General features: G+C 37.2%; 1 protein-coding gene across 1 annotated transcript in view; it reads right to left on the reverse strand.

Moving 5' to 3' along the window:
• Positions 1–369: 369 nt before the first annotated feature.
• The window catches only part of ptch1 (patched 1), a 75,489-nt gene continuing 54,108 nt past the window's right edge, over positions 370–21,750 (reverse strand). The window contains exons 17-24 of the mRNA XM_051117467.1: positions 20,856–21,039; positions 15,397–15,677; positions 13,782–13,919; positions 12,493–12,635; positions 6,923–7,022; positions 4,997–5,287; positions 4,095–4,650; positions 370–2,733 (exon numbers count right to left, since the gene is read on the reverse strand). Coding sequence (XP_050973424.1) covers positions 4,096–4,650; positions 4,997–5,287; positions 6,923–7,022; positions 12,493–12,635; positions 13,782–13,919; positions 15,397–15,677; positions 20,856–21,039 — 1,692 coding nt within the window. The 3' untranslated portion in view covers positions 370–2,733; position 4,095. The remainder of the gene's footprint in view (positions 2,734–4,094; positions 4,651–4,996; positions 5,288–6,922; positions 7,023–12,492; positions 12,636–13,781; positions 13,920–15,396; positions 15,678–20,855; positions 21,040–21,750) is intronic.

Genomic DNA, 21,750 nt, shown 5'->3' on the forward strand with positions numbered 1-21,750 from the left:
ACTACTGTATTCAACCTTTTTCTTCAACCCCGAAATAAGCCTATGTGTGAGACTACCGGTTCATTATTCTCATTAAGATAATACATTAAAATAACATTGTAAGACACACCTGTTTGCACTATCAAACAGCAAAACAAGCTGTTTTGTACAACTAAAAACAGCTGGACGTGAGCCCGGAAGAAAAGGTGTATATATATATATATATATATATATATATATATATAAATGGTATTGCCTTATACCATATCGCTTATAAAAAAATATATCGATATATGGTACATACTCGATATATCGCCCAGCCCTAGAACAGTTCATAAGGTTACACTTAAGAAATAGTCATGGGTAGCTACAGTTTGAAGAATCATTTATTAAATGTATAGCAAAGAGACAAATAAGTTATAATATTTTTATTTGTTAGAATTCTATCAGTGTTTGAACATTATTATTTAGAGAGCTAGTACATTTGTTCTACTTTCATGGCTAGCTTTTCACAAAACCCAAAAACAGTCTTCAGATTGGACGTCTACGTAACACTGTAACAGGGGAACTTTAGTTGTCCGTGAACAAGTTAGCAATGAAAGTGTGCATCTTAATGTCTTCTCAGTTATGTTCTCACAAACAATGGTAGCATTACATATAAACTCTTTAAAAATATACTTCTGTCAAATAACTTGACAACTACTATGTACACTACAAAAATAAATTTTCATATAAATAAATTATATGGCATACATTTATCTTTGTAACTGAAAACGACATACATCCACACCAAAACAAGGAAAAAAATGGCAGTCTGTAAAAAAAACCCATTGATTATTTTCCTTTTAAAATCCTCTAAGAGCTATGATGAATCTGTAAGGTAAATGTTATATACTCTTTTTTCCTATTTAACATTAGTAAGCACTTTATACAGATCAAAATCCATTAATGTAACAAAGAAACTGTAATAATAGTGTTTTCCGACAGACGTAAAAATCCCTGCATTGTTAAGAACTGGCATTATGACCATTACTGAACAAAACATCTTATTATACAAAAATATAAATATTGCAAAACAAATGTAAAAAAATAATAGAATATATATTTATATATATATTTATATATATATAAACATTAACAATAGTTGCCAGCCATGATTTTCTCCCATTTCTGCCAATGTGACATGTAGGAGAACACAAACACAACAAACAAACGACACAGAACAGCTCTCAAAGTCTTTGTCAAGAACAAACACATGTTTGACAGGAAGTCGATCTGGACGAGGGGGTCACAGCCAACACGCAAACGCACTCTTAAAGACACACACGCCAGCTTCAGAGCCACAGAGGAGTGAGGGGCTCCGTGACCCTTGACCCTTAAAGCACTCGCATGCACCATTTGGCAGTTGAGGGGGAACTTCCAATTAGTGTCACGGCGTTATGTTGTGGATTTTTATGAGGTGAGGTCAGCGCAGAGAACTAAATTAGGGCCAGTAGTTGCGGTTTGTCATTGAGGAGGTCAACGAATCGACAAAAACCATCGGCCATCGTGCGACGCACACCTTGAGAATGCTCATTAGCTTAGCTTATTAAAAAAAGACAATGAGTACAAAAAGTTACGCCACCAGAATCAGAGCGAATACTGTTGCAACAGTAACGTTTTAGCTTAAACCACAATTGAATGACAGGAAATAATGCCATAAACGTTAAAAAAACAAAAACAAAACAAAGCTACAACAGAAACCCGAAATTACCGTTGGAGTCATGAGCAAATTCAGGGTGGCCACAAATGGCCGATTTACAGTAAATAACTGGAGTATGAAGGTACAAAAGACCAGAGAGAGTTCCAGTACAGAGGACAGAAGAACAGAGGCACAGTCACCCAACAATCACTCGTTCCTTCTTCATTTCTGCGCAGCTAAATTCTCACGCATAGCGTGTTTCATTGTTAAACAGTATTTGTTTTTTTTTTCCAACTACCACAGGTTTGTGATAAGCAAATTAACATTAAAAAGCATAAACTCTAACGCTTCAATATACACAAAACGCAAACATCCGCACGCACGCTTAAACATTGATGCTTGTCGACGAACGACTGGACATTAATGTGAACTTTTAACATATCTAGCATATGTCTGAACAAAAATTTCCCTGAATGTGTCCTCTGTGCAGTTTTGTACTGGTGTTTTGAACAGAAGTGTACCGTAAGTGCAATGGAAACTGCCACAAAATCTTTAAACATATCATGTTAGGTCACTTAGAGTTTGTTCTTGTTAGCTATTATGCATCTGAGGGTTCTGACGTGAGCCAAAAATATTCACACACACATACACACACACACACACACACAACAACATATTTCCAAACTCTCACACGTACGGTTCTATAAAATTAGAGAAAATAATTGCATAGCATTATACAAACATTACAACAGTATCATAAGCAGCAACGACCGTATGCTGAAATGTTTGTCAAGAATGAAGTTTTCTTATGGCACAGATACACAAATGATGGGTGGGCACTTTGTGGATGACCCCGGTCAAATTATAGCTACTCTCGTTCATTATTTACATTTGTGTACACATAAATACTTATAGAAACATCTAACAATAATACACCAGGGTTATACAGTAACAGAGTCAAGCACCGGAAAGGCGCCGCTGGTCGAAGTGTCCCCGCCATGCAGCACCATGTTTCTGCCACGCTGGCAGATAGATGTCCCATCTTTGGCTGTTTCAGCTTCAACATTCAACCACTGTGGACACAAAGTAGTGAAGAAAGAGGGTTAATAAAAGTTACAAATAGATTAGAATTAAAAATAACAAAAGTAAAATGTAGCTGCAAGCAGCGATTACCGGGCTTCAAACGCTTTAAGGCATTTAAGCACATATGAAAAAAGACATTATGTTGCAAGCTTGTAACCACCTAAATCAATGATTTAAACAAGTGGTTTTTCAGCAGTGTTTTTCGGCAAATCCAGGTAATATTATGTTTTTTAGTGTTTATGACTGTTATAGCGGCAGCTGTGGTCTGATCTCCCTAACACTTTGCATGCTTGTTTAGAATCACCTGTTGCATGTGCTCAGCAGGTTTTGTGAAGTTTTGAGCTTTCCTTTAGGCTTTATAGGATTTTGGGTAAATTTGGACAGGTCCCTTTTACAAATGACCCTGTTATAGCTTCCCAAATGTAAATTTCAACATTTGTAATGTAATTATTTGTAATTATTGATCTAGAGAGTCCAGAGAATTGCACTGCACCAGACTAAGCGAAAAACCTAGGACTAGTTTGCAAAAAAGTTTTCTACATCTTCTTAATCATTTAACAAACAATTTGACTGACAGCAGTGGTTCTAGAGGCAAAGTTGTCCAGAATGAGGAGTTGTATCATATGATACAAATATTGCGCGTATGCGTGAAAAACTGCAATGTACAATAATTTACGACCTTGAAAAATGTGATATTGCCCCCCAGTGGCTGATTTCTTTCAAATTTCCCTCAGACCTTTGGGGCCGTGAGTCAAACAGGCCCAATAAGTTTTGTTCCGTTAACCTTGTCTTATAGGTGCACAAACGTCATCAGCCGATGGTGGCCATGTTTTTTTTGAGATACACAAATGTCCTTATAGATACATGTGGCACTTTGGACCATGACAGTGCACAGCGACTGTCATGTTGATAGGACAAACGGTTGCTTAGTTATAGCCATTTTTATGGTTCTTCCCTTTTATAGCGCCACCAAGTGGCCAAGCTCTGCATTTTTTTCTTGTGACCTCAGATTGAGCTCTTACATAAGTGTTCTGAGTTTGGTGAAAATGTATCATTCCGTCATTGCTGATCCTTGGCCGTTCGAACAATTACAATAAGGTTTCAGCGTTACGTGCTTGAACCCCTACATGGTAGTTGCATTGCTGTCAATGCAGGGTCCAAAAGCTCTCAGATTTCATTTAAAAAAATCTTAATTTGTGTTCTGAAGATGAGTAAAGTTCTTACGAGTTTGGAACGACATGAGGGTGAATAATTAATGACAGAATTTTCATTTTTGGATGGACTATCTCTTTAAAATATCTAAGTCAGAAGTTTACTTGAATTCAGCCATACAAGTAGCCCCTCTACTAACCTCAGCTGGAGGGTCTTCTGTGGCAGACATTGGGAGTGTCATATTCTAGATCCTGCAGCTCCATGCCCTCGGTTTTCGAGCTGTCGCTGCTCTTGTCAAAGGGCACGTGAGGGTCGGAGAAGTGAGGGTCAGTGTAGACATCTTCTGAAGTGTGATAGCTGTCGTTGGAGGGGTAGGACGGGTAGGCGGGGCTCTGGCCGGGCATCCCCGAATGAACGGCGACCGTCACTGAGGCCGAGGCTGTAACCGTTGTGATGGGCTGACAGTAGGCGGGGCCTGCGGACGGATGGGAAGGGTGAGGGTAGGGGTTGTGGGAACGGGGGCGATGGGCCCCTGAACGTTCCCGGTGGTTGGGGCCTGAACAGCCACCTGGCTCAGTAGCGGTTTCAAAAGCATCCATGCGCGGCCTGTGAGGTGGGGGCGGCTGTCCGCTCCCAAAGTCCCTCTTAGGGTCCCTGCTACAGTATCGCTTTGACGACTGAGGTCCAGCATCCTGAGAACTGGGCAGATGGGTGGACCTGTAATGCTGCGGTGGTTGCTGCTGTCTAGAGTCATCCTGTGGGAAAATGTTGGAATGATGTTAGTTCATTGTTTTTAGGTAAAATACATAGTGATGTCCACCTTTTTCTTTAATGTGGAAGTAAGACTATGGGTGAGACTTCCCGTTCATTTTCTGCTATAGGGAAATAATGAGAAGAATAACAACATGCAGTACAAACCAGTGTGTTCATAATTAAGATAATACATTAAAATAACATGGTAAGACACACCAGCAAGACAAGCTGTTTTGTACAGCTAAAAATAGCGGGACGTGGATAAGACCGGAAGCCACACCCATAAAATTTACGAATGGCTGTGCCCACTCTTACGGGAAGAAAAAGGTGAAGAAATGCTTTACTCACTGAGTAAGGAGGATTTATTGGCAGTTCAACTTGACGACTGCCTTGTCGGCCCCCTGTGGCGATCCGCACCTCCTCCAGTCTGGCTGATCGCCCCCTGTTGGGCTGGAGGTCATACTGCTGAAGCTCCTGACTAATGCCGGACACAGTAGTGTTGGAACCATATTCTGAGTCTGAGGAGTCTGAACCTGCTCCAGGGGTCGTGTGGCTGGGTCGCATGGTGAAGCGGACCACCTGTGGAGGAGGCTCTGGGGATGGTGTGGGCAGCCGGCTTCGCCCATCCGCTGGAGATACCTAAAAGTGTAACGGACATAAAAAGCAAAATCTGAGAATCTGCTTTTTGACATTTGTGCAAATACGGCGATATATCAAAGTTTTACCATCAGAGGGTACAGTACTATTCTTGAATACAGTTGAGGTCATAAATTTACATACACCTTGCAAAATCTGCAAAAATGTTAATTATTTTACCAATATATGAGGGATCATACAAAATGCATGTGATTTTTTATTTAGTACTGACCTGAATAAGATATTTCACATTAAAGATGTTTACATAGTCCACAAGAGAAAATAGTAGTTGAATTTATAAAAATGACCCTGTTCAAAAGTTTATATATGCTTGATTCTTAATACTGTACTGTTACCTGAATGATCCACAGCTGTGTTTTTTTGTTTAGTGAAATTTGTTCACGAGTCCGTTTGAACAGTTAAACTGCCTGCTGTTTTTCAGAAAAGTCCTTCAAAGTCCTCCAAAAGTCCTTTCCTCCACAAATTCTTTGGTTTTCCAGCATTTTTGTCTATCTGAACCCTTTCCAACAATGACTGTATGATTTTGAGATCCATCTTTTCATACTGAGGACAACTGAGGGACTCATATGCAACTATTACAGAAGGTTCAAATGCTCACTGATGCTTCAGAAGGAAAAATGTAACTTATTTTGTCTTCTGGAAAACATGTAAGTATCTTCGGTAGCTTCTGAAGGGCAGTACTAAATGAAAAAATACGATATTTCAGCAAAATAAGAAAATTTTTGAATCTGTTCAAAAGTTCAAAATGCACTGTGTTTCCTTCAAAAGCATCAGTGGGTGTTTGAATCTTCTGTAATAGTTGCATATGAGTCCCTCAGTTGTTCTCAGTGTTAAAAGATGGATCTCAAATTCACACAGTCATTGTTGGAAAGAGTTCAAATACACAAAAATGCTCGAAAACCAAAGAATTTGTGGGACCTGAAGGATTTTTCTGAAGAACAGCGGGCAGTTTAACTGTTCAGGACAAGCAAGGGACAACTATCACTAAACAAAAAACACAGCTGTGGATAATTCAGGTAACAATTAAGAATCAGGTATTAAGAATCAAGTGTATGCAAACTTTTGAACAGGGTCATTTTTATAAATTCAACTATTATTTTCTCTTGTGGACTATATGTAAATGTCTTTTATGTGAAGTATCTTATTCAGGTCAGTACTAAATAAAAAATAACATGCATTATGTATGATTAACAGTTTGCAGATTCCGCAAGGTGTATGTAAACTTTTGACCTCAACTGTATGTAAATTGTACATATGTAGTGTATGTAGTGTTTATGGTGTTATAATATAGAAGAATATGGAGCTAAACTTTTAGGAGACCCCGCAGTTGCTGATACTTATATGGCCAATCAGTAAGATGATGCAAATCAATGATCCTTAAAACAGTATAGCAGACTATTTACTTAAAATCCATGTAAATATCAGATGTAACCCAAATGTTCTTGTAGGGTACATCTAAGTGATTCGTTCTATGATCAAAGCTCTGTGGTCTCTGTGAGGGCAAAACATATAATGATAATTGAGTGATTCCTCAATGTATATACTAACTTTGCATCACTCTGTGTATGGTATGTAAAAGTGTTATGCAGGATGTCTTAACAGGAACAATCATCTTACCTCAGGATAAGGGCCAAAGTAGGACAATAAGACTGGAAGCAGAACCAGTCCATTCAGGACTCCTAACACTGTTAGGATGGCCAAAACAGCGAAGAAATACCTGCAAATACACAGCAAAAAAACACTCAGAAAAAAAGAACTTTACAGCTCTGAATCAAGCATAGAGCAAAAGTCACTCAGGCACACTCTAACAAGCATTTGCACACAAGAAGACTTTAGTCGGGTTTGGTTTTTAAACTAAATTTACCTTGTGTCAGAGAAAGTCTCCAAAGAGGTCTTTTAGAAAGCAGCACAGAGAAGCAGAGGACATAATTAGTTGGTTAATTCAAAGGCATGGAAAATAGGGAAGGAAAAAGAGCGAGTTTTTTTTCTCTTTCTAGGGGTGAGTGGAGTACAAGCAAACACAGGGAAAAGCAAAACGGGAAGGAATGTGGAGTACAGGCTTGCGAGAGAAGAGAGGCAAAGCACAAAGGCGCAGGGGCCTCTCTCGCTCTTTAAAAAAAAGAACGCAGAAGCAAACAAATGAAGTGAACGGTATAGAATTTAAACAATTTAGTCTAGGAGGTAGAGAGGAGAGGAAAGACTACAGGCCCCTCTTGCCTGGCCTCAAGCACATTCACTTTTCCCTCTCTTTCTCTCTCTATGACTCTTTCTATACTAAGCCCCTGTGAAATTTCCCTGCCTTTCACAATCCCCTACTCTAATTAAATCTCTAGAGTATCAGGTAAGACCCCCAATCTCCTCGACAATCCCTCCCTCCTGTCTTCCTTCACTCCCTCGCTCTTTCTCTCTTCTTCATTATGGCCAGCTTTCCGTCCTTCGCTACTCCAGCAATGCATCTGTGTAAATTGCTGCAGCTCAAATTGCAGCTGCCATCTTGTACCTCAAAGAAACGCGGGGACAAGAGGACACGCTTTTTTCTTCAACTTCAAATTTACTTCATGTACAAAAATAATGCTATTTTTGTTTAATATTGCATAATAGGGAGCATTGTTATTATTAATTAATTAATCAGTATGCTATCAGTAATTTCCCAGTAAATATCTAAACATCTATAAAACAAGACAAATTTAATTGAGCTGAATATATATATATAAAACAAAAGTGATTTTATGTTCATAGAACGCACATTAAATCTAAGTAAACTGTGTACTTTTAAGGTTTCAAATACGTTTTTGGAGAATAAAATGTCAAAATTTTGTTGAAATAATGTTACATTGTCATTCATAACACAATATTTATGTAAAAATTCAAACAACATGCTTATTTTGACTTGTACATAATAAAATATATAAAAGAACAATGGAACATATTAAATTTTATTGTGTTTTAAATGAGTAAAAAAAAATCTTACTGACAAATGGGCAAAACCTAGGATGTAGAATAACAACTAATTTTTATCTGGGGTGAAAGTAATTTGTCTTTTAATATGTCATAAATTGATTTTTGTTGTAAATATGCCTGACAAGACTGTTACACTGAACAACATTTTAGTGGGTGTCTTCTGTAAATTAGGGAAGAATGTATGAGATTTATTTTCTGCTCAGAAAAACAAAAATGCAATTAAATTAAACAGAAAAATTTATATCTATTAATTTTTAGAAAAACAACAATTTAAAGCAGTATTACACATTGTTTTTATGCTTAAACCCATAAATATCATATCTTACTGTCTAAAATAATATTGATACTCAAGTAAATTTATCTTGTTTTTGTGGATGTACACCGTCGTTCAAAAGATCGGGATCAGTAAAATTTTTAATGTTTTTAAATATGTTTTTTTTTGCTCATTAAGGCGGTTTATTTGATTAAAAATTCAGAAAAACTGTAATATTGTGAAATATTATTGCAATTTAAAATAGTGGTTTTCTTTTAATATACTTAACACATCCTTGCTGAATATAAATACTAATTTATTTCAAAGCATGAAAAGAAAATATTTACTGACCTCTAATTTTAAATGGTAGTTTATATTGTTAGAAAAGATTTCTATTTTAAATAAATGCTGTTGTTTGTAATATTTTATTCATCAAAGAATCCTGAAAAAGTATCACAGGTTCCAAAAAAAAAAAAAAAAAAACAAATAAATAAAAAAATGAAGCAGCATGACTGTTTCCAACATTAATAATAAATCAGCATATTAGAATGATTTCTGAAGGATCACTAAAGACTGGAGTAATGTCTGATAAAAATTCAGCTTTAAATCAAAGAAATAAAATGTATTTTAAATTATATTAAAACAGAAAATTTTACATTTAAATAATATTACTTTTTTCTGCATGTTTGATCAAACAAATGAAACTCTGATAAGCATAAGAGACTTAAAAAAACAAACAAAAAAAAACAAACATTAAAAATCTTAGTGATCCCAAACTTTTGAACAGCAGCGTACATACATTTTTCTTAGAAAACTTTTTTTTGTTTGTTTTTTGCAGTGATACTATCAACGGCATTGAAAGGGTAAAACATGCATTTAAACCACACATAAACTGGGATGAATCTGTGAATGAACGTGTGGGAGAGACAGTGGGTATATTAGCAAATACCCGCCAGCTGGTATGCAGCACAGCTGCGCCTCAGACTAAACTCACAGACACATTTATAACTGATGCTGCTCTTGCTCAGCCTCCCCAGGTTTGCAAGCAGCTTTTTAGACTTAAACAATGTCCAGTAACAAGGTGGGCTTCTCCCTGGAGAACCACAGACCTGTGTCTCTCCCTAGAAATGCTTGCTTTATTTATGCCTTTCAGGAGGTTTGCAAGTCTGGAAGAGCTACCACAGTGTTTAACCAAGCAGACGCCACTTGTTTAGGATGAGAGTGGAGAGTGAAGCCAGCCTGGTATTATTTAGGCTTATGCTAGAAAAAAAAAGTTTGGATCTGTAGTCTGTCTGTATTTCATCAAGCAAGTCTTCTTGAATTGCACTTTTTGGTTTGCGTTTGGCTCTTGCTCCACCACACAAAAGGCAGAACTCACAAGCAGCGAGATCAAACAGATCAATAGCTACAAATCAACAGACTATGGAAAAAATGAACGTCGTCTTGGTTGAACTGTTCGCAAAGTCACAGACTCCAAACTAAATGTTCGTATTGACGAGTGATTTACGCCGGTGTGCTTTTCCACGGATGAGAGCGATTCCTTCAGACTGGCTGAAGCAACAAAAGAGTTTTATGTTCTTCAACTCTGAACCTCGAGACGTCGCGCGAAGCGTCCCTGAACCGAGAGCCGCTCTCGAAAGCCTCTTCTCCCTGGGTGAGCAACCCGTCTGATCTGTTTGGACTCAAAACATTAGCGGACCTGACAGAGCAAAGTCAGGGAAACATTTATTCCTGCAAGGCTATAAAAATACAGCCTGCGTTTTTGTTTTTTTCCATATCTTCGGAGGCCAGGGGGTTTTGTTTGATGAAAAAACAGTAGTTGCGTTTCAATGGGAGCCCATGAGAGGGACTGGGGCCCAATGTGGTCTGCGGAGAGAGTGCGTGCGCGCACGCGAGTGTGATTGCTCTGAACTTGTGTGTGCATTATTTTTCTGGCATGCTACTTTAGATCCAGAGTGATTTGAGGGTGGAGGGCTGTGGTGGTTTTCCAGTCCTCTAATAAGAATGAGCTACTGCAGACATTTGTTCTTTCCCTCCTGTGGAAACAGACGAGATACTTACCACTCAAACACCCATGACTCAGTTTGATATAAGCGTAATTTGAATTTCAGCACAACGACAGTCTCGATACCACTTCAAGAAACGATAAATTACCAGATGTGTTTGACTCGTCTGCGCACAGGAAGGACATAAAACATGAAGCCATTGCAAAGTTACTGATTTAGATCCTCTAAGTAGCACTGTGTGTCACTCCTCATTTCCACTCCTCGACTTGCTGCAAAATAACCCCCGGGCTCTCTCTGCACTCAGCTTGTAAATGTCTTTGCAGGGCCGTAGAAAAAAGATTACAGAAAACACAGGAGAGCCTCAAGCTCTGTGAAGACAGACAGGAAAGATACGTGCTTGTAGAACGTGAAGCGAGGTTGGTTAGGACTGAGACGAGACATTTACACTGTGTCCTAACCAGGCGTGATGTGACAAAAGTGACACGTTTGTTAATTAGTTTCTTTCCAAACCAGCCGTGATGAGCAAAGCAAGAAACATTTTGTCAGTCACTTGGTTTTTAGCCATATACATTAATATTTTCAGTTCAGATACCTCACAGGAAATTCACTGGATGAATATTAAACATACACTCCCTATGAATATTAGCGTTGTTTACTCGTAAATGAAAATTCTAGCAATTACTCACACATATGTAATTCATCTTTGAAATAAAAGTAAAGATATTTTTAATGAAACCTGAGAGATTTGTCTCTCCATTGCTTCAAAAAATTCATAAAAACATCTTAGAAGAAAATTTATATAAATCAGTTTAATTCAAGTCTTCTGAAACGAAAAACATCCATCTTTTTTAACTATAAATTTACCATAATTTTCAATGTGGACAGCAAATTTGCTTGTCACTGAAAATCTGTCACATCTTGCATGGTTTGGATACAATACTGAGGAAAGGGAAAGTATTCTGTAAGATCAGCTATTGTGTACTAAAACTGTTAGAAAATAAAAGGACAGTATCTTTGAGAAGCATTATCTCATGAAAGAAAAAAAAAATACTATAAAAGCACTGTTGTAATCTGATTAACACAGCTATCCCCGTATATCTTAAAGGATTAGTTCACTTCCAGAATAGAGATTTCATGATAATTTACTTACCCTCATGTCATCTAAGATGTTCATGTCTTTCTTAAGTTGAAAAAGAAATTAAGGTTTTTGAGGAAAACATTCCAGGCTTTTTCTCCATATAGTGGACTTCAATGGGGATCAACGGGTTGAAGGTCCAAACTGCAAATTGTTTCAATTCAGCTTCAAAGGGCTCTACACAATCCCAGCAGAGGAATAATGGTGTTATCTAGTGAAATTATCAGTTATTTTCTAAAAAATAAATAAAATTTATGTACTTTTTAAGCACAAATGCTCATCTTGCACTAGCTCGACTTCATGTGTTACACAGTCACGTTGGAAAGGTCACGCATAACATAGGCGGAAGTACCGACCCAGTGTTTACAAAGCGAATGTGCAAAGTCAAACTGCCTTTACAAAAAAAGCTAAAACTACTTTAAAATTGAGTTTTTTTGCTGTACCCTACCTATTTGAACTGAAGTACACAGACGAAGATGAGCATCTGATGATTAGATGAGCATTTGTAGTTCAAAAGTATATAATTTTTTTTTTTTTTAGAAAATCATAAGACCCTTATTCCTCAGCTGGGATCATGTAGAGCCCTTTGAAGCCGCATTGAAACTACAATTTGGACCGCTGATCCCCAAAAGAAAAATCCTGGAATATTTTCCTCAAAAACTTAATTTCTTTCGACTGAAGAAAGAAAGACATGAACATCTTTGATGACATGGCGGTGAGTAAATTATTAGGAAATTATCAATTAGGAAGTGAACTAATCTTTTCAAGTACATTAAATGCACTACATATCAAGCAGCAGAAGCGATTCAAAATACAAGTCTGCTGTATTTACCTGACTATGAAGTCAAACTCTGACCCCGCCAGCATCAAGACTCCTAGCAGGGTGGAAAACGCTCCATCCAGCACTGGGGCGAACATGTGCTCAAGTGCTAGAACGGCTCGCTTGTTCCTGTCCCCGATGGCTGTGAGGAATGCCTGTGAGGAAAACACAACAAATATCATCAATATGAATCACTTAGACTAATAAACACATCTAGTAATCATCACATACAAACAATTGAGGTCAAAAGTTTACACCCCCCTTTCAGAATCTGCAAAATGTAAATTATTTTACCAAGAGGGATCATACAAAATGCATGTTGTTTATTTAGTGCTGACCTGAATATACTTACATATAGTCCACAAGAGAAAATAATAGTTGAATTTATAAAAACGACCCTGTTCAAAAGTTTACATTCTCTTGACTCTCAATACTGTGTTGTTACCTGAATGATCCACAGCTGTGTTTTTTTGTTTAATGATAGTTGTGCATGAGTCCCTTGTTTGTCCTGAACTGCCTGCTGTTCTTCAGAAAAACTTTTCAGGTCCCACAAATTGTTTGGTTTTCCAGCATTTTTGTGTATCTGAACCCTTTCCAGCAATGAGTGTATAATTTTGAGATCCATCTTTTCACACTGAGGACAACTGAGGGACTCATATGCAACTATTACTGAAGGTTCAAACACTCAGAAGGAAACACAAGGCATTAAGAGCCTGGAGATGAAAACTTTTTGAATTTAAAGATCAGGGTAAATTTAACTTATTTTGTCTTCTGGGAAACATGCATTTCCTGGAGCCTCTGATAGGCAGTACTAAATGAGAAAATATGATATTTAGGCAAAATAAGAAAAATGTACACATCTTCATTCTGTTCAAAAGTTTTCACCCCTGGCTTTTAATGCACCTGAAGGATTTTTTTCTGAAGAACAGCAGGCAGTTTAACTATTCAGGACAAACACGGGACTCATGGACAACTATCACTAAACAAAAAAACACAGCTGTGGATTATTCAGGTAACAACACAGTATTAAGAATCAAGTGTCTGTAAACTTTTGAACAGGGTCATTTTTATAAATTCAACTACTATTTTCTCTTCAGGACTATATGTAAACATCTTTAATGTAAAATATATATTTCAGGTCAGTACTAAATAAAAAAAAAAAAAGACACTTATTTTATATAATAATCTTATTTTGGTAAAATAATTAACATTTTGCAGATTCTGAAAGGGGGATGTAAACTTTTGACCTCAACTGTATTTAAGATAAAAAGCGTGCAGTTCTGAACAGCACAAGAACTCACCAGTGCCACATGGACGGTGAACTCAACACCAATGCCGACGGAAGCGATGAGGATGACGACAGGGACAGCACTGAGCTTGATGCCGATCAATCCCATCATGCCAAACAGCTCCACCGTCATCAAAGACAGCACCAAGACCTGCGAGAGAGAACCGGTGAACATAAATCCATCATCTCAGTTCTTTCCTTAAACACGAGGAGCTGTACTTTACATAGATTAAAGTAAAGTACGGCTCGGGTTAGATGGGTTAGCTAAGATAAAGCGCTGTGGAATGTGGGAAAATATCTGCTCCTCAGAAGGGCCCATTTGCGACGCTTTCATATGGAGCTGAACTCGAGCTACGAACTGGTTAAGTAAATGCCATAATCAGCTGATGAGTCTTGGGTTACTGGGGGGCCCAGCTGCCTTTGAAGAAGGATGAAGAGGACAGAGAGAGGGCCAACGGAGGGGAGTTTGGGGGCTGGGAGGGCTGGCAAATGAAAGGGGGGTCGAGCATGGCGGAAGTGGGGACGTATGGAGTTTAAGGGGGCCGCTGGTGGTCTGGGACAAAAGCACAATGGTAAAAGCTGAAGCAGGGCTATAACTTTCCCTTTCAAGTGTCCAGTAAAGCAAAAGGATGAAACCGCTATCCTGTCAGACAGAGTTAGATCAGTCAGATGGCTTAAACACTGCCCCTAATAAAACAGAAACCATCGAAACAGAGTGTGGGAAAGAAAGTCAGGCCTCGCGAATGATATACACGATACATACACATTTCAGCAGGTCTGTTTTATATGCGGAGTGATATAGTTGCTGCGGTAACCCTTCGTTTCCCCATTTATTTTAGAGAAATGTCTCAAAAAGCCTCATGTAGACTAAACAAACTGGCTCTGACAGTATAAGATAAACACAAAGCCCAGGGCTGTAAAAACACAGCTTCTCTAGCTATTTCTGCCTGCCCTCCCCTGTCGTGCTCCAAATTGTGCCCTTTCAATTATTTCTTAATTATTAAGCTCGTTTCAACCTCAAAGTAAACAAAAACTTTATTGTGAGAAAGTTTGTGATAAGATATAAAGTTGCAATTATGAGAAAAAAAAATTCTGAGAGTCACAACGAGAATGTGGAATAGTGAATTGTAAAGATGCAATTATTAGAAAATAGGTGCATCTGTAAAATATAAAATATATTAAATGCACAGTTACTAATTACTTTTTTACTCTGAGAAAATAGATATTAATGTATAAAATATAAAGAATTTTCAAATTATCAGCATTATATTTAATGCTTAGATGTTTTTATTGCTGAATAACAGAAAAAAAACTATTTTTTTTTACTGCAAAACAAAGATTTTTAAAGATTTTTTCAAAAGGTTATATTTCATTACAATGACATTTTTTCAGTATGCAAACAATAAAAAAAACTGACCTACCTTCCAACTAAAAAAAAAAAAAAATACATAATTGCATTGTATATTTCAGAGCATGAAGGAATGCACAGAAATGCTGTTTCATGCCAAAAATTCTGATTTTGTTTGTACAGGTCTTGAATGTACGTATAGAGAAAAGCCAAGTTTGTGATAGATGTGTGTGTTCAACCCTGAACCCTCAACCCTGACACATCTTAAGGGGAAACTCACTATGATTCCTGCAGTCCAGGGGTTGAGCAGGAAGACGGCGCAGACCAGGAAGGTGCAGGCGAGCACGACGCTGATGGACAGCAGGAGCCAGTGGCGCAGGCCTACATACTGCTCCCAGAAGAGGAAGGGGTAGCCGTTGGGGTAGCTGGGAAGGTCCTGACGGCTGTAGTTGCTGCAGATGGAGCGGACGCTCTCGATGGCCTCCACGAACTGTGGCGTCTCGCGAAGCCCGTTGAGGTAGAAGGGAAACTGTGCATATTCGATGGGCTCAGCGGCAGGAACTGTAGAAGATAAATGCAAGTTGGGCATAATTGTTAGTAAATTTCACTTTTACGACAAGCCACGTACTGTAAACATCGGTGAACACGGCAGCCGTGTTATGTTTATTAACTGATATAATGTTAATATAGCAACTTAATTAAAAGAATAGTTCACCCCAAAATTTAAATGGTCATTAATTACTCATTCTCATGTCATTCCAAACCAGTAAGACTTTCGTTCATCTTCAGAACACAAATTAAGATATTTTTGATGAAATCCGAGAGCTTTTTGACCCTGCACAGACTTCAACACAACAGACACGTGAACGTGCGTTGAAGACTGACACTGAAGAGAAAAAATTGGTAAACAAAGTCTTTTTTTTTTTTTTTAAATAAAATTATCATTGAACCATTTATGTCAAATGGACTATTTTAATGATGTCCTTACTAACTTTCTGGGCCTTAAATGTATTAGTTGCATTGCTGTCTATGCAGGCTCAGAAAGCTCTTACTATCTTAATTTGTGTTCCGAAGGTGACAAATTATGGTCTTACAGGTTTGAAACAACATGAGGGTGAGTAATTAATAACAGAATTTTCATTTTTGGGAGAACTATCCCTTTAAATTAATACAATCCACTTTTGTATATTTTCAAATGCAGGAACAACCACCCAATAATACAAGTTGTAATGAGAAATCCACATGATGACTCCAAGTTCATCACAAGTAATCATGTCAAATAGTGTAATAAACATAAATTTAACAACACAAGATGCAACACAGAGCCCAAATGTAGATAACTGATAAGAAAAACTAAAAAGAAACAGGTATTTCTGTAATAAATCAAGTGTCACACAAAATTTCTGGCAAAATCAATAAGATAACTTCCTTTTTCACTTCCAAAAAATGTAAATTTAACAGTATTTATCTGTGAAATGTCATGAAATGTCTCATTAAATGTATTATACACTACCAGTCAAAAGTTTTTGAACTTTTAAAGATTTTTAATGTTTTTTTTTAAAGAAGTGTCTTCTGCTCAAAAAGCATGCATTTATTTGATCAAAAGTACAGCAAAAACAGTAAAATTCTGAAATATCTGTACTTCTTTTTGAATATATTTTAAACTAATTTATTCCTGTGATTTCAAAGCTGATTTTTTTTGCATCATTACTCCAGTCACATGATTTTTCAGAAATCATTTTAATATTCTGATTTATTATTATTATTATTATGTTGAAAACAGCTGAGTAGATTTATTTCAGGTTTTTGGATGAACAGAAAGAAAGCACAGCATTTATCTGAAATAGAAATCTTAATGTAACATTATAAATGTCTTTACCATCAATTTTCCTTTTGATCAAATTAAAGCATCCTTGCTAAATAAAAGCATTTAATTTCTATAACCCTCCATCTCTGTTTAAATGATTTAATATATATAAAAATGTTTCTTCAACAGCAAATCAGCATATTAGAATGATGTCTGAAGGATCATGTGACAATGAAGACTGGAGTAATGATGCTGAAAATGTAGCTATGATCACAGGAATAAATTACATTTTAAAATATATTCAAATAAAAAGCAGTTATTTTAAATAGCAAAAAATATTTTACAATATTACTGCTTTTACTGTATTTTGGATCAAATAAATGCAGACTTGAGCAGAAAAAAACATTAAAAATCTTACTGTTCAAAAACTTCTGACTAGTCGTGTAGGTTTTTTTTTTTTTTTCATAATGGAACTTTCCAATAATGGAACCAATTAACAGGTTTTTACCATAGCATTTTTAAACTTACAGTTATTATAAAGGACATCAAGTGTTCTCAAGGTGACAGACTGCGCTTATTAAACATGTCGATTTCTTTACCGCCCCAGGAAGAAAGGGGGGCTAAATTACCAGCTATCAAATCTCGACATGCAGCCAAGTGTCAATCCTGTCTGTGATCAGCTGTAATTATGCTGTCAAAAATCCACACTGAAATATCCCCCCTGCTCTTCCCCGGAACGAACACACACGGACGACCATCAAACGTTCGAGCATTGCCAAATTCATGCTGACAGTTATCACCTGTCATCAAAGCTTGTGTGCACTGCAGGGCTTTCAGCAACAGGCCTGGAATGACTCATCACTCCGGCTACTGGACTTGGATAAGCGGCAGTCTTAAAACCACAAATAAAATCAGAAGAATGTGACCCAGAATGACTAGCGCTCTGGAGGTGTGTGTGTGTGGGACAGCGTCTGTGAAGGGCGTGTGGGTGGAAGGGAGGGAATATCTGAGTGTGTGTTCCAGTGCCTGAAGGGGTCAGGCAGGACCACTTGCTAAACATGCTTTTGCCCCGTTATAATCTCCACTATAAATTTCCATCAGGACTGGAGTTGGACGTCTGCCAGCCTGCTGCGGGGGCTCCGAGTCGGAGAGGCCGTTTCAGCTTGTTATCCAGTCACATTTCCCCAGAGCGCCCACTGTGTACTGCACACACACAATGTACACAAGCTCACGCAGCCTGGTGTCGCTGTTAAGCTTAAAAATACGACTACAAATTGAATAAACCTACTTTCGCTAAATGACCAGTGCATTCTGTTTTGGAAAGGCTCAACTGACTAATATAAACCAAATGTCAGATGTCATACTACTACTACTACTACTACTACTACTACTACTACTACTAAGTTTAATTATTATTATATCATGTTAATAATTTTAACAGAATACTAATAGTCACATTTAATCATACACTCCTTCATTTATTTTAAACATGCACTGATTAACTGTTACTTATGAATTGTTTTATTTCTAATATGATTAATAAGAAATTCATCTGTGTATTAAAATAAAATAAAACAGAAAATGAAAAACTAAACTAAACTGAACTAAAATAGCTGGTATCACCAAACCCTCTTATTTGGTAAGATGAGATAAATCTGTCCTATATTTTATTATATGATATCTTGTTTTACTTTTAAATACGTAAGAAGCAATAAAATGCTTTGTAAATGGCATTACATGTTGATTTTATTGTTTAATGTAGCAAAAAATCCTACTAAAGAAGGCATAAATAAAACAAAATCCCTGAAAATTACAGCAGGCTTATGGTTCACAGGTTTAAGATTTCTAAATATCCCAACCACCAATGCAAACTAAGCATCACCAAACCAATTAACGCATTAATGCTCTCCGTTGCCATCTGAGATGAAACTGGTATGCTCAGAAAGCACAGAAGCTAAAGATAACATGATACGATCAACAAAATTTGGCACAAAACAAGTCATAAGGGTCCATTTATTATAATAAATATACAATAAATGTATGAATAAATAAGCTTTCCACTGATTAATGGCTTGTTAGGATAGGACAACATTTGGTCAAGATACAACTATTTTAAAATCTGGAATCTGAGGGTGCAAAAAAAGCAAAATATTGAGAAAATCGCCTTTAAGATTGTGCAAATTAAGTTCTTAGCAATGCATATTACTAATCAAAAATGAACAGTGTTCGTACAGATACCGTACAATGAAATTCCAGGACTTTCAAGGACTTTTCAAGCACTACTTTTTATTTTCAAGGACTTCAGAGATCTCACTTATCGAACAATGTCTTCTATTTCAAATTCTAAACTTCTATACTTATATAAAAAAAACGTATTTAATTTTGTATTTGTATTTGTGTGTACTTTCTTTTCTTTGTTGCTTTTTATAACTGCACTGTCTTAACGGTTTGATATTTTCTACTGTCTAAAAAAATCTGAAAATCTGATTTCGCAAAAACGCTCTGAAATCGACAAATGATTCGCGAACCCGCATTAAAGTCGTGAACTGAATCAAATGATTCGCAATCCGTGCACCGAAGTTCTGATCTAAAGCGAAAGATTTGCGATCCACACTTCGAAGAACCATATAATTTCAGATCAGGGCTCAGAGCGCGGATCGTGAATCATTTGACTTAGATCAGAACTTTGTGCATCTCAAATCATGTATGTGTGATCGGGATTTTAAATTGTGTATTGGGAATCATTTGATTTGAATCATTCAATTTGCAAAATGATTCACAAACCAGTTCCAATTTAAATCAAATGATTCGCAACACGCAATTCGAAGTCCTGATCCAAATCAAATGATTCGCGATACGTTTAGAGAGCTTCGACAGAGTGAATAATTTTGCATAATTTCAAATGATTCATGATCCATGTGCCGAAGTTCTAATCTAGAGCAAAAGATTTGCAAACCCGCTCCAAAGTTCTGATCTAAATCAAATGATTTGCAATCCATATCACTTCAGATCAGGACTTGGAGTGCGTATTGCAAATCATTCAATTTAGATTGGGACATGTATCGTGTATCGCAAATCATTTGATTCACAATTCATGAAATGATTCACAAACCCGTTCCAATCTAAATCAAATGCTTCGTGATGCGCGGGCCAATTGGAGTGCTTTGAAAGGCTGAATAATTTTGCGATGCAATGGTTTAACTGATTCGAAGCTCTGTTTCACCCATCACTACGTGCTATTTAAAACTGTTTTAAGTGATGTTGAAATTCAAAAATGAATGGCTTTTATAATTTGATCTGGTATTTGCTAGTAAATTGCTTAAAAATGAAAGATCGAGTTATGAGTTTGTATCAATTGGTGCAGTTTGTGTGTAAATTACTCAATCGATTCGGTTTGTCTGTTTGTCTTTTTGTGTCTTCAGCCATGTTTACAAGACACTGTCAGTACTACTACTGGCTTGGCCTGAATGTTTTCTGACAAGAACTGATGTAAGCGAAAAAGGTATGACGTTTTTTTGAACTGTGTGAATTTTGCGTGAAAAGTTATGTGCTTATTGACAAAATTAAACACTTATTTCTTGGATACATTGTCTTTCAATATTTCAAGCCCTTTGCAAATACCTCTTCAGGAAAATTTATTTTTTCAAGGGTTTTCCATGCCTTAAATTTCAAATTCAAGTACTTCAAGCTCTTTAAGCACCTTGTACGAACCTGAATTAAGTTTTGATATATATACGGTGGGAAATTTACAAAATATCTTCATGGGACATGACCTTTACTTAATATCCTAATGATTTTTGACATAAAAATCAATCATTTTGACCCATACAATGTATTGTTGCCTATTGCTACAAATATACCTGTGTTACTTATGGTACAGGGTCACATATTACATTGAGGACTTGGTGATGAATGAACCAGAAAGTACTCACTGTTGAGTCTGCTGACAGGAATGGAGTCTGTCCTGTCATGGAGCCACTCTGGAGGGTGCGGACGGATGCTGGCCTGGGATGCAGCGTAGGCCACTGGGTCGTTGCTAACCCAGGCAGTTAAATAAATGTAGAAGGCATTTGGGTTGATGATTCCATGTTCGTTCACCAAACGCTGTCTTGTTAGCTGGTGATAAAAAGAAAATGTCAAATTAGAAACTGCTCAAACAACACTGTTTGTTTGCTAACATGTATGTACTATACAAGCGAGTACTGTGAAATCCCACGAGCGCTGCAGTAATCTCTAAACGCTTCACTTTTCGCCTAGCGCTTAGCTAGCTACCTCCTGTGAAGGCAAAGTCATTACGGCATCACACTCAATGCCATACATGCTTCTCGAGAAAATAAATCTACAGTCTCCCAGTCAGGAGTTGGGGGGTCAGTGTGCATTAGTGTGTGTGTGTTTGGGGGGGGGGGTCGGGGTGTGTGGTAGAAAAGGGAGTGAGTGAGAGAAAAATTGCTTGAGTTAGTGTAACAATAAAAAAATTGGCCGGAGTCCCTGAGCGCGTCTGTGTGCAGTTAACCTTGCTGTTAACACTGGAGGAAATGCCACCCAGCAAATGGAGGAGAGCTATAAAAATAACACAACATCTGTACAAATGTTGCAAACACTTGCTTCTCTTGACCCCTATAGATACCCACAATGCCCGGCGCCACAGACGGCTCCTGCCGTGAAGGCAAAATAGGGTTTTTCAAAGCACAATGACTTAAAATCTCACTTAACACTTAAAAAGTCTAAACGGAAAAAAAAAGAAAAAACTATCCTGAGATGCTAATCTATACTGATTTTTACTTGGGAAAAAAAAAAAAAAAAAAAAAAAAGTAACTGTAATGTTTT

Source organism: Labeo rohita, chromosome 8 (assembly GCF_022985175.1).
Source record: "Labeo rohita strain BAU-BD-2019 chromosome 8, IGBB_LRoh.1.0, whole genome shotgun sequence".
Classification (NCBI taxonomy): Eukaryota; Metazoa; Chordata; class Actinopteri; order Cypriniformes; family Cyprinidae; genus Labeo; species Labeo rohita.